The sequence below is a fragment of the Pungitius pungitius genome, chromosome 4 (assembly GCF_949316345.1).
Source record: "Pungitius pungitius chromosome 4, fPunPun2.1, whole genome shotgun sequence".
Lineage (NCBI taxonomy): Eukaryota > Metazoa > Chordata > Actinopteri > Perciformes > Gasterosteidae > Pungitius > Pungitius pungitius.
The window spans coordinates 20,240,122-20,254,011 of record NC_084903.1 but is presented as its reverse complement, the minus strand read 5'-3'; the positions used below and the strand labels follow the sequence as shown (position 1 = coordinate 20,254,011).

The 13,890-nt window shown below is 43.4% G+C and overlaps 1 protein-coding gene across 1 annotated transcript; it reads left to right on the top strand.

The window, feature by feature from the left end:
- The first annotated feature begins 8,874 nt into the window (after positions 1 to 8,874).
- nod2 (nucleotide-binding oligomerization domain containing 2) lies at positions 8,875 to 13,680 on the top strand. Its single transcript, XM_037481287.2, has 10 exons — positions 8,875 to 9,681; positions 9,880 to 10,006; positions 10,235 to 12,017; positions 12,100 to 12,183; positions 12,279 to 12,362; positions 12,486 to 12,569; positions 12,714 to 12,797; positions 12,968 to 13,051; positions 13,181 to 13,264; positions 13,465 to 13,680. Exons 1-10 carry the CDS (start codon positions 9,196 to 9,198, stop codon positions 13,535 to 13,537), a joined length of 2,973 nt encoding a protein of 990 aa, XP_037337184.2. The 5' UTR covers positions 8,875 to 9,195; the 3' UTR covers positions 13,538 to 13,680.
- Positions 13,681 to 13,890: the final 210 nt, after the last annotated feature.

Here is a 13,890-nt window from a genome sequence, read left to right as displayed (position 1 = left end):
GTAAAAGAAAGTTGTTTTAGCACTAGCTGTTTCTCTCCCCTCCCGCCCCTCTAGAACATAGAGATTGTATTTGATTCATTGCTTTATTTATTTGATAGCAGATCTGTGCCAAGGAAGAAAACTTTTATTAAAGTATGAAACTGTTCCTTTATAAACGCAAACTGTGGTCACTTTATTTCATTTATATTGCCAGTGTCTGTTGTGTGAATGTGCACAGTACGTTTACACAGTATGCTCTCAAAATATGAACATATACTGTGTGCAAAAACCCATCCTTTTTTATTGCGTCATCAACCAACGTGTATATCTTTCATTTGAAAGACCGATCAGCCCCTCATATAGTCATTTATTTTTCTTGCGTATGAACCAGAAGCGGCTTGTTGCGAAGTCGGCTGTTTAGTCACATCTTTATTTTAGGCCCAAGATGTCAGCAGATGACCACATACTTCCCTCCTGTGAAAAGTCATGATGGTGTTTGGACGATAACCCGAGTCACGTCTACCTCTGCCTTCCTACTGTCAAAAACCTCCCGATTCCTTTTGGCAATGCAACTCTCAAGCCTTTGCATTATTTGCTATCTATCGTTTCTTTTTTATCATCTTTTTTATATCCTTTTTTATTGTTTTTTTTTTTAACAGGTCAGCTGGATTTGGTGTGGAAGGTATAATTGTGTGTGTGTGTGTGTGTGTGTGTGTGTTAAAGCTCCTCTCTACTCTCTAACTGGTGTAACGGAGGGCTCCCAGATTCTGGCTGACCACAGCTGCTCGCCACGCTCTCTACATGCACGCACACTTTCATCTGCAGCTTAGCGGCTTATCTCTGGTCGGGGCGACCGCGGGAGAGAGGCTGCCCCTTGGCAACGTGATACGCCTCGCCTCTCACCAAGGCGGCTATTTGTGTACGCAGTGCAGTGTGACCCGCGGAGCTTGTATCATCATTACAAATGGTTTCTATCCTCACCGCTTTACAAGGTTATTATTGCAGCTGCTTTGCACATTTCGACCTCGGAAAGCCTCCTTCGCAGAGGTGTAAAGTAATGCATGGACAATTTACACATATTTTGCTTAGCCCGAAAATGTTATTTTGTCTGACAAAGGTATTTTAAATGGATGGTAAGTATGTAATGGGTGGTGAAACAAATCCCTTCCTTGGGAACACGTCATTGACCAAATGACATGTTTTCCGCTGGAGTTTGTATCAAATCGAAATGTAGGACAGTTTTCAAAGTAAAATCATCTCTCGCACTTTTAAATGAGGAGATGGACTTGTTGTAGCTGTGATTATCACAGAGAACAGCAAGTATAGTCTTGGCTTGCGTTTTGCCATTGCATACGAATTAGGAGAAATAAAGCTTCAAGTCCATTAAACGTCACAGGAACTCCTGCCCGTCACACAAGTCCTCTTTACAAAAAATAACATGTCTTTGCACAGCTTGTACTTTACATTTAAATAATTGGATATTAAAGTTGCTTGTAAAATGTAATAGGTGATTTTTCAAACTAATGAATACCATCTATATATATATATATATATATATATGCATTTAATATAAAAAGGAGTATGATGGAGAATACATGCGTTACCATGGTGATGAATTAGTCGCTGCTGCAGTTCCTGAAGATAAAAAGGTGGTCGGTGTGACCTCTACATTACGGTGGCGTTCAAAATAAATAGCACTGTTTCACGAGAGCTTGGAAAATCCAATCTATTAAATTCTAATGCTTGCTCTGCATGAAACTGCTTTGTTATGTAGGCGATAACTAATTGAAGCACGGAGCAGAAGTCCTGAGCTGATTTTCTGACCTCTGAAGGCAGTTTGTGACTGTAGTCATCAGACCACAAGCAAAACAGTTACTATGCGTCTGAAATGCGTGTTGTAGTTATGAATCAGGGCTCTTTGTCCTCGTTTTTTATATAAAAATAAAAGACATGCTCCAAAACTCCCAAAACGTCTTGGCTTGCATCTTCATTGCAAGTTTCACATGCTCTGTAGCCAGAGGGGACGTTGCTGTATCCTCCTGCATCCTCTCTTCTCTGCAGCCGGGCCCTGAGACTTTTTTTTAACATTTTTTATTTTTTTATTTTTTACTTTGACTTTGATCTAGACTCCTTTCAACTCCTCACATATGTTGGTAATAGCCTTGGTGTTCATGGAGATTTTCTTCTCCAGTGCAGGGTAACGGTTGGATAATGCATTCACGCCTTTTGAAATGACGGCACTGTCTCTTCTGTTCGGCTTCTTTGGTTCGGGACTCTTCAGAAGTTTTTCAGGTAAAGAAAAAGAGTACGTTGTGTAGACCGTTTCAAATGCTGAAGCTTAAGTTTGTTTTGGAATTTTGGAGAAAGATTGTTTTGCTACATTAAAATACATTTATTGCAAAAGTTGAACTGTAGGAGTCTCACTCTGTCTGTCTGTTATCTTTCTATATGTATACATGTATATCTTTAGTGCTGAAATACCAAAAGAAGTCCAATGCCAAAGGGTGTCAACATAACAGAGGTCAAAAAGGATCTATAGGTGCAAAGTGAACGGAGGTCAGCGTCTTACAGCATATGGAAAAACCAGGCGTGAGCAAAGGGTGACTGATCATTTATATCTGAGCATTACAGTGAGTCATTGCTGGGGGAATCATCCTCCAGAGGGCTGTGCACGTTACACTGTAGAAAACAAAGAGCAGAGGTGAGGGGGAGCAATGCTCTCTCAGAGACCGGACCGAGGTATTGAAGAATACAATCTGCACATTTTCTTATTTAATTACTCTAATAACTCGACCTGCACCTGAGAGGATATCTCGTTTATATCACAGTACCAACTGTGTAATCTAATTAATGGTAACCGCGTTAGCGAGGTGTGAGGAACACGTTGCTTTGACTGAGGCGTAATTCAGAACTCAGGGTTTTTGTCCATTTGGATTTGTACATATTTGGATGCTCGAAATGGAAGACTTTTGTGAACACTCGCAAGTCGCGAGTACGTCTTTACTCCCCTGTTGGGGACCGATTCCAGGAAAGTGAACGGGTTCAAAAATACATTTCAAAATCAAGCGTCCAGAGAGAAAAATGAGTCACAAAGTAAAGTGTAATTAGATGAATTTCATTCAGAGAATGAAAGCCCCATCTCTGGCTTGTCCATATGTAGAGCTAACCGCTTGTTGACTGTCACCCACTCATTCTGCATTAGCAGAGACTTTGTTAGATACACCGTCCCTGTGCATGGGCACCTATTTGTACGGGTTTCAGGAAATGGTCTTTTTGCGTAGAAATAATCCCCCGTGTTGCCACTGGCAAAGAGAAAAGCAACGGTATTGACTTGAATATAGGGAAACGAGGGGCGGCCATGATACGTTCCGTGGGCTTTGTTTGCAGCAGATAGGCACACGGCTTTGAAGTGTGGATTTGGCACAGCGGGGCGCAAGCGACTGTGAAGGCAAGATGCTAAACACTGAGGATGAGAAGGACACGAGGTAGTCTATTACCAATCCAGGAGCAAAGAGAAGAAGAAAAAAGGCGAAACCAAGGATAATGTACATCTGTTCCAGTGAATTTATGAGCTTTGAAAATGTTTTCATGTGGGATAAGTGGATCCTTTTTCTTACAGAATCTCACAACTTCAAAGTAGATTCGCTCTGGATAATGCAAATGATCGGAATATGCAGGTTCCTGCCTACTCAAGTGCATGAAAAGAAAGGGGGAATTAACACTAATTGGCAGAGATGTCTTTTATGTGTGGAAAGAAGGGCAAAAATAAAACACTTCAATTATTGTCAAGTTCATTCAATTAGAAAACAAGCTGACAAAGTTCAGTGCGCCGGAGCCTCCAGCCGACTGCATCAAATGTCACTTTTAATTGTGGACGGCCCCTTTGTTATATCTGGTGAAATTATAATTAGCAGGATTAAATCCCCTCTATAATCACCGAGCTGGCACTGGAGAAGGAGGCTCTTTTGTTCTGCACTGATGCAGAGGTGGCCGCGGCTTAGAAGGGTAAAAGTTATTCCTTTCATTTCATTTATTTATTTATTTTTTTATGTCCATGAGCAGTTCTTACACTATTAATCCGACGCCCTCCTTGCATGCGTTAAAGTGTCCAGCTCGATGGCCGAGAGCCAGAGCCAATATGACGAGTTGGTCGAAATGCAACGCATGTCACAAACACACAAAAATGACTGTTGGTGAACTACAAAAGGCCCGTTTGTGTTGAGGGGAAATTTCTCCTCTTTCTGTGTCATAGAGGCAAAGAAAGAGAAACCTGTTTTTAATTTGCAGGAGCAAACAGTCCTTTTTAGGATGAAAGCTGAAACACTGACAGTGGTTTAAAGTTGAGTCATTTAGATGGACTGAAGACAAGTTAAATGTGTCCGCATGTTTGTGCACAAGGCAGGGCCACAGTGACCTGTACCCTGATATCAAAGAAGACGGGACTACTTTTTCATAGATTATTTCTCCCAAACTTCGCTGCATTTTCTCCTTTTAAGAAAAGAAGCTTATGTCCGGTGGCATCTTTTTTATTATTGTGAAAGAGTTCCCATGAAAAGAACAACAATAAATTGACCCCACTAAAAAGTCTGTCTCCGACGCCCGACGTTTCATTAATTATTATTATTATTTCTCTCCATCATGGAGCTCCGTTGCTGACCTGAAACTATTAACACAGATCAATAAGCGCGGCACATGTTTTGTATCTATTTGATATACAGTAGGACATTAAAAACCCCATGAATATCCATTGATTCATGACATGAGAGGGTCATTTGCTGGAATATTAGAGGCTGACGGGCTGCTGAAAACCAAAGTAAACTCTTTTTCTCCAGTCTTTCCTTCACCTCACTTTACAAAAAAGACCAGTTCATCTTTTCCAGATTCCCACCTCCATGGACTTCTAGAGCCCGACTCCAGACTTCTAGAGGTAGCCAAAGACTAAAACAAGGCTCCAGAAAGTTGCATTGGTTTTTTTTTTTTTTTCAGAAGATCATTGGAGCTCTTTCTTTTTGCAACATCAAAGGCAGCCGCAGCTCTTTGATGTGGCAGCATGCTGTTTAAGGTACAGAGTGAATGGAGAGATGTCAAGCTGCAAGGTGCCTCTGTAGTTTACGTTGAGTGCTGCAGAGAGCTGCAGATGAAAGGAGCAAACAGAGTTTGATAATGAATGTCCAACAAGTAGGACCCATCTCAGGCGGCGCACGCTCAACGTGGGGGGGGGGGGTGGGGGGGATTGGGGGGGTGCTGCGCTAACCTTGAGCGCAGCACCCCAAACCTCGGGCAGACGCTGGAGACCAGACTGCTTCAACTTGGCCGCCCTTGAAGAAAAAAAAAAGGGGGGGGGGGGGTGGACTCTCAGATGTTAGCTTTAATCTTCCCGTCAATTAAATCCAGAATGACACACGCTCACATGCGCATGATGCCATCCACTTCCTCTGTTGAATTCCTTTTTTCTAATTATACACTAATCGTTCCATTGTGTGACTGATTCCAGGAAAAGTGAATATTTCAATATTTGGCCTGAATGTCTTCATTGCTGCACATAGTGATCCTCTTAATGTTTACCTTACCTTGTATTGGAACTCCTCTGTTCCCAGAGGAAGGTTGCATAACTCATCCTTTTTACTTGAAACCTAAAGGGGTTGACATTTTCTTTGTTACTACATCATATAACACCATAGAATTATTCAAAAGAAGTAAACTCCAACAAGGGCGCCTTTGGAGTAACTTAACAGGAAACACTGTGTCCATCCCAATTTGTCTCATTGTCTCTTATAGCTAACCCGTTTCCTAGAATCCTGTTTGATTCTTAATAAATCTCTAAAAGCAGTACATGGTACATTCTCAGCCTGGGAAGATCCATTTCCAAAGCGAATCCAATGTAAGAGATCAAAATCCATAGTCTTTGTTCTGTGTAAAGACAATTCCAAAATATATCTTTAGGTGATGTAGTTAATTCCAGCCTTCAGAAATCAAATTAATGGGTATCTTTGTTTTTAGTTCCCACTTAAACCTGTCCAGTAAGAACGTTGACTTGCCCTGAAAGAGAGATTCTTCCATTCAAGCTGTACTTACAGAGCATGTGCATAGCTACAACCACAAGACATAATGCAGAGTCATTTGAAGATATCTCACAAAATTAAACGCACAAGCTCGATTGGACAAGCAAAATATATTTCTCCCAAGGCCGCTGTTAATGTATTTGTTGCATACCTTGTGTACTAAAGCAACAGTACTTCCATACTTCTCTGAAAACAAAAAACAATCTTTTATGAAACCGAACCAAGTCGGAAGTTTATTTTATAAAGACTGTATGCATGAAACCGGCTTGAATTGACACATTTCATAAGATATTGATACATTGGTTTGTTTCCACGGCCGTTGAGTGTATTTTACTGTCTGTTGTTGAATGTCCTTTAGCTGACGCTTTTTATCCAAAGCGACTTACAATAAGTGCATTTCCACATATAGAGATACAAACTCAGAAGAACAAGTAACAAGAAAGTAACATTTTCATCAAATAAGCAGTTTCAAAACATGTTATAGAAAAGTGCCATTATAAGTACAATTTAAGTGCTACCATTTGTTAGTGCTACGGTTTGCTAGTGTTTTAGTCAAGGTAGAGTCTAAAAAGGTGTGTCTTGAGTTTTCGACGGAAGATGTAGAGGCTCTCTTCGGTCCTGATGTCATCGGAGAGCTCATTCCACCATCTGGGAGCCACGACAGCAAAGAGTCGTGATCTCGCCGAGTGCTTTTCTCTCAGTGAGGGAGGAACAAGCCGCTTGGCAGATGCAGATCGGAGTGTGCGGGTTGGGATGTAGGGTTTCACCATGTCCTGGATGTAGACTGGTCCAGATCCATTCACAGCATGGTACGTCAGTTCCAATGTTTGGAACTGGATGCGGGCAGCCACTGGTAACCAGTGAAGAGAACGGAGAAGCGGTGTGGTGTGGGAGTATTTCGGAAGGTTGAAGACCAGACGAGCTGCTGCATTCTGGATGAGCTGCAGTGGTCGAATGGCGGCAGCAGGGAGACCTGCCAGGAGAGAGTTACAGTAGTCAAGGTGGGAGATGTTGATTGTTGATAGCTGGTTCAACGCAACATCTTGCCTGCAGATTTACTTTTCATAGAGGCTGCGACATGCTGAGTTGCTTCTGGGAGTTCTGTTTCTCTGGCAGACAAATGGATGGAGAAACTGTACATCAGCGCACCTGGCGTAGCACTGAGCTCAGGACATGTGTTTTGGATATCTCCACAGAGAGAATCCTCTGCGATGGGATGGCTGGAGCCAAAGTGTCTTTGCCATGAGATATGGTTTGGATCCAGCGCTGAGCGGACTCCATGTTGAGTGAGACTTCACTTTCAAGCTCAGTTATCTGCAGGAGTAGATCTTCCAAGCCAAGTTTAAGTCAACCCATCTGCGTGTCTTTGGTCGAAATCCCGATTGTCTGTAAAATGATGTACACACAGTTATTTTATCCAGATGTTGATATCTGTCTTGAGAATAAACCTGAAACATTTTTAACTGCAGCCTCTGACCTTTGACCCCTTTGCTGTTACGATGCATAAACATTCTTTTGCTGCTAAACTTCATGAACATCTCTTCATTCATATAGCAGAAGCTTATGTAGTCCAAATGACTGAAGTTGGAGCCACATAACATATTTCACTTGCACAAGGCGATGTATGTTGAAACTGAGGATAGAAATACTCAGAGATGTCTTTGGGGAATATGTCCCCATTCTCTTTATTGACAATTTCTTGCCTGCATTCTTATCCAGCCAAACCTGCCTGGACCCCCTACTGTGAATTTAGATGGCAAAACATTCCATGCTAGAGCTTGTCGTAGGATACCTGACAGAGAGCACTCTGCGTTACACTCCCGCTGGTGGAGTCGCTTCTTTCTTAGAGTAAGGAGAACTCACTTTAGAAAGTTTTCTTCCAGTCTGCCTTTTATTACTTCTGCTGTTGTGTGTTTGAGGATTTTCCCCGCTAGGATTCACAGAAGGAAACACAATAAATTAATCATGGCACTCAGCAGGGGGGCTATAATAACACCGATGACAACTCATCTGACCCTCCAAAAAGTCATTTTCGCACTTATTTCATCCTGACATCAAAGAAAGCAATGGGGCTACGAGACCATCTCAATATGAGCCGTTTCCTGGGTATTGTTTTCTATGCTCTTTTTTGAAGTTTACATCAAATACACAGCATGCTGGCTAGGCTGCAGGTTCACAGTTACAGCAACAATATTATTATTCTTATTACAACACTGCTGAATGGTAACCATGCAGCGATTATCATACTATGCATTTATTTACAACAAAACATTGACCACTTGTACCTTCTAATGAATCCGATCAAATCAATTAAAAAATGAACATTAGCACAAAGAGAGGCTGTCGATTTGGTCATCTTCGGAGATTGAAAAAAAATGCGTAGAGAAATGTGACAAAAGTGAAATAGATTTGAAAAAATCCCAGCCTTTTGAGCAAATCGGGTTTCTGTATTAATGTGATGGTTCCACCAAGTGGTTTCATGAGCAAACTGCATCCGTTGAGGAACTACCAACACAGACCTGCATCGCTTGGGTATATTTTTAGTGGCATTTCTTGTAAATATGTCAAATTGTCAAAAAAGTGCCCATTGAAACCTCGGCTGATTGCATGTGGCAACTATTTAACTTGCCAAACATTGTTTTGGTTTTATCAAACGAGGGAAGTGAATTAACTGTTACAGACATTGTAATGTGGAAGTTTCAACTCATGTACTGGACATCTTTAGTTTCCATTTCACAAAGGGAACTTAGCAGAACAAGTTTTCCTTTCAACTGTAGAATGAGGAAGAGGCCAGTCTGAAGTTTTTCCGTGTTCACTTGACAGAATTGGAAAGAAAGCTGTTTATTGCAGAGACTTCGCCGTGAGTGATAGCCTAACGATTGCTTTAGGGCACCCTGGGTTCTGGTGTTTCTGTAAATGTACTGTTTTACTTTTCATAGTCGGGTTTATTTTATTTTCCTTTGGTTGTGTAACAGTTCTATTCTTTTCTTTTCGTGTATGAATCACTATCAAGTAATCTTGTTAGTATACTTATCCAAATGAGGACCAATAGCATGATGACATGTCAGCTGCTCCCTGTGCCAGCGTGGAAAACTAGGAGCAGCATAAGTACACAATGGGTGTCCCTCAGTGTGGGTGCTGACATGCAACAAGCATGTCAGCACAGGAGCTAGTGCTGAGACAACGGACGGAGATCCTGCATGCGCTGTGCAGCAGCGGGTCAGCTGAACATCTGGATCAGGTTCTGGACATTCTGCTGTCCCAGGGGGAGCTGGTGCCGGAGGACTACCAGAACATCCAGGTACCGGGCCAGGCACTGTACACCAAGACCAGACGGTTGCTCGACCTGGTTCATGCCAAGGGCGTGGACACCTGCGTGCTCTTCTACGCCGCTCTCAAACAGGTGCTGCCTGAAGGGCGAGCTGCTGGTTTCTCATTTCCGGGATTCTGTTCGAATCGAGAGGAAGAGGTTGGTCACCCGAGCACATCTACTCGGACGCTTCTGACCCAACGGCCGAGCCTGGTCAGCAATCTGCAAGGCTGCGTTGAAGATGCACTGCACGCTCTCGTCACATCAGGTCACTTTACCTCAGCAGACTGCAATGACGTGCGGCTGCCTATATACACTCCCTCTCAGCAGGTACTGTGATTGGCTCACCTGTTATTCAAAGATTCTTGTTTTTCTTCACCTTTTCAATTGTTTTGGAAATAAAACTGCTCCCCTTAAATAGGCAACTTGGGGTGTTACAAGAATTTAAGCTGTTGCTGGTTGTTGTATGTTAATACTTCTCAGCAGAGAGTTTAATTATTAACCTCTTGCCCCTTGTATGTCAATCAGGCAAGACGTTTGCTTGATCATGTCAGGTCGAAAGGGGAATTAGCGGCGAAGGTTGTACTTCAGTACGTTCAGCAAAAACAGGGATCTGGATCATCGCTGAACCAGGAGAATTGGTCTCCTCCCAAAGGTATGCCATCATTTGAATCACGCTGAAAAGTATCCAATATTTTACGGGTTCTTCTTTGGACTTCAAATGAAAATCGGGCAGGCAGCATTAGTCTTTCTGTAATGCAGACAAACAGACAAATGAACCAACCACAGAAAACAGCTATTTTAAAATATTGACTTTCTTTTTATTTTCAAAACATGGAACATGGTATCTCTTGTGTGACATACGGCATGCTTTTTGTCCCAGTGGTCTTAAAGTATCAGAAGAAGCTCAGCAGTTCTGTGTCTGCTCAGTCCTGCTTCCTTAGCACTTATGGAGGGACCAGCCACATGTCCCTGGACGACATCTACACTGAGGGCCAGCTGGAACTAGCTCATAACTGCGACGATGTCCATGGACCTTTGTGCCTGGAGGACGTAGTCGGCGCAGTGGGTACGGTGAACAAGGAGGCCGACACAGTGCTCGTGTCCGGGGATGCGGGCGGGGGGAAAAGCACCTTACTCCAGATGCTGCACTTGCTTTGGGCTCGGGGGACGATCCTTGGGGAATTCCTCCTTCTGTTTCCGTTCAGCTGTCGCAGGTTGAATTCCGAGCGCCAGGAACTGTCCGTCAAGGAGTTGCTGTTTGAGCACTGCTGCTGGCCGGACAGGGAGCAGGAGGAGATTTTCCAGTTCATCCTGGACCATCCACATCTCATCCTCTTCACTTTCGATGGCCTGGACGAGCTCAAGCAAGGCTTTTCAGACGAGCACCGGCTCTGCCGCCCCACCCAGCGAGCGCCTGTTCAAATCCTGTTGTTCAACTTGATCCAGGGTTCCCTGATGAAGGGTGTGCGGAAGGTGGTGACTAGTCGCCCGGAGGCAGTGGGCCCTGCGTTGAGAAAACACCTTCGCAAAGAGGTCCTCCTGCAAGGCTTTACCCCGAGTGGGATTGAGTGCTTTGTGCGGAAACATCACCATGACCCCGCTGTGGCCTCCAAGGTGTTGGAGTCCCTACGGACAAAAAACGCTCTCCTTGGGCTGTGCCATAGCCCAGTCCTCTGCTGGATTGTCTCACATTGCCACAAGGAGCTTCTGGGTTGTGGCGAAGGCAGTCTACAAACAATCACAGATGTTTACCTCATGATCTTGCAGCACTTTTTCCAGCACCGAAGCTCCCCTAAGAGCACCACGGGGACAAGCTGGCTTCAGGAGCACCTAGACACAGTCCTGCATCTTGGCCAGCTTGCCTTTGAGGGAATAGGAACAAGCTGTTTCATCTTCTCAGCTGCAGACCTTGAGACATGTGGCGTAACTGAGAAGGACATCTGCATGGGCTTCCTCGTACAAAGCAAAGACATGTCCCCCACCCACAGTAAATGCTTTGAATTCCTTCATTTGATGATGCAGTGCTTCTTTGCTGCTCTGTACGTTGTTTCGTCAAATAACGCTGACCGTTCAATCATCTCGAACCTCTTTGAGCCGCAGAACATGAGAGGGACGGGTCTCGGGAGCACCTCATGCTTCGGCGTCTGCTCGTCCGCCACTGAAAAACCAGAGCAGGCTTTGAAGTGGGAAGCTGCAACAGCTGAAACACCCAATCTGAAAATCACAGCCACTTTTGTGTCTGGACTGTTGTCCCAGCGCCATCGAAGCCTGTGGCTCCACTGCTGCCCCGGTGCAGTGACCGAGAAGAGGGTCAGACAGGTGGTGAGATGCCTGTCCAAAGGCATGCACAAACACTTCAAGTCCATCCCGCAACCCGTCGAGGGCGATAAAAAGAGCATGCACGCAATGCCCGGCTTCGTCTGGCTCATCAAATGCATCTACGAGATGCAGGACAGCAGGGTTGCCAAGGATGCCATGAGTAAGCTGGTGGTGGACCACCTGAAACTGACCTACTGTAACATCGGTCCTGTAGAGTGCACCGCTCTAGCCTACGTGCTCCAGCATTTGAGGAATCCCGTCGGCCTCCAGCTTGACAACAACTCCGTGGGCGATGTCGGAGTGGAGCAGCTTCTTCCCTGCATGCACAACTGCAGGTCCCTGTAGTGAGTATGAAAAGCTAAAATCCTTCCTTCCATCTCAAAAAGAAATGTTATGCTCAAGTTTCCTACGTTCTTCCATCTGCAGCCTCAGGAATAATAACATTACTGATGAGGGAATTCGCAAACTACTTGCTACAGGTATCCGTTGTGACAGCTTCCAGAAAATTGCGTAAGTCAGTGTTGTCAAAATCATCAATGTTTCTTTCACATGTCTCAAATTACGTTTGATCTATTACTTTTCATAATCGTTTTTTTTGTCTCTAGGCTTTTCAACAACAAGCTAACTGATGCTTGTATACAGCACTTTTCTCATCTTCTGAAAAGCAGGCAGGATTTCCTTTCTCTTAGGTCAGTACTTTCAGTACTTTCAGCAGAACTCAAATGCTAACTATGATGATAAGAATGACGATACTCCCAACATCTGTGTCGCTTGTGATGAATAGCAAATTAACTTCTCTATTTCCCTTCCAGGCTTGGCAACAATAATATCACGGAAGAAGGAGCAAAGCAGCTGGCGGAGGGACTGAAATCCAACCGTTCACTAAAGTATTTAGGGTAAAAGTCTCTACGCCAATGTGTTATCGGTGATGAACTTCTGTTCGAACTTGATTTTGTTGTATTTGTCTTTGTTGCTTTTTATATGGACTCGTGTGTTTGATACGAGGTTGAATATCCCCTAATATTTTGGTGTATTCCCAGGCTTTGGGGCAACAAGATAGGAGATGCAGGAGCAGTGGCCCTCGCCAGTGCTCTAGAGAGCAGCACATCGCTGGTGTGGCTTAGGTAATATTTTATATTTATATTTAAGTTGAAAAGGTACATGCGAACATATTCAGACATGACTGACTTCTAAATAGCTGCACAATGATCACATTTGTGTATATGTTTCAACATTTTACTACTGCAGCTATAGAATAATTGACCTGAATCTAATTTTTGATTTATCTTAACAGTCTGGTAGGCAATGGGGTGGGGAATGCAGGAGCAGGTGCCCTCGCCAACATCATCAGGAACAGCACGTCACTGGAAGAGCTTTGGTAAGGATTAGCAACACGTTATACTGGTACTGACAATGGACTGCTGTGGACAGGAGTGGCTGAGCACTCCCAGTACAACAGTGCTTCACTTGCTCCACCTTCTCCTCACGCGCTTGTGTTCTGTAAAAGGTTGACTGAGAACTGCATAACCACAAAAGGGGTGGAATGTCTGGTTCAAGCCCTGAAGGAGAATACGCGTATGAAATCAGTATGGTGAGTTGCCTACTCTATGTTTTTTCTTTAGAGTGTGTTCTTGTTGGCTGTCTACATCCTGGATTTGGGGTAAATTAAGGGCCTCACTTCTCTTTTTAGAACTAAGAAAAGACTGCAATGTTTTTGCTCTACGGGAAAACATAGATTTTGGTTTCGTTTCACAAACTGACATCATTCATCATTTTCCTATCATACTACAGGTTGATAAACAATGACCTCACTTTGGAGGAGGTGGAGGAGCTGACCCAACGGGAATCCAGACTGATCTTCTAATTTTGTGTAAAGCTGGCCTAGTACTGTTCATAGACTGTTTTCTATTTATTGTATGAAATATTTATATAAGAGTGTGTTTGCTTAAGTGTTGGTCTTCTGCTGAAAGGAATAAAATGATACTTTTCAAGGTTTATCCAAGTACAAAAAGACATATCCACCTTTGTCTGGGTTTCTTTTGTAGGTTTAGGTTGTGATATGTTCATATGAAACCACACCACTTGTACTATTATCAATACAACTGAAAATGATGCTAATATTATTGAAGCTTGTTCAGGGATTGCATATATACATATATAGATTTCCTGCTATAGTGAGTAGTTTCATACCAACATTTTTTTTATCCAAAACCTATG

Coding starts and splice junctions, on each gene's coding strand:
- nod2 (XM_037481287.2), top strand. CDS start 9,196: ATGTCAGCACAGGAGCTAGTGCTGAGACAACGGACGGAGATCCTGCAT. Junction 12,363..12,485: donor CAGGATTTCCTTTCTCTTAG/GTCAGTACTTTC, acceptor TTTCCCTTCCAG/GCTTGGCAACAATAATATCA. Junction 12,570..12,713: donor CGTTCACTAAAGTATTTAGG/GTAAAAGTCTCT, acceptor GTGTATTCCCAG/GCTTTGGGGCAACAAGATAG.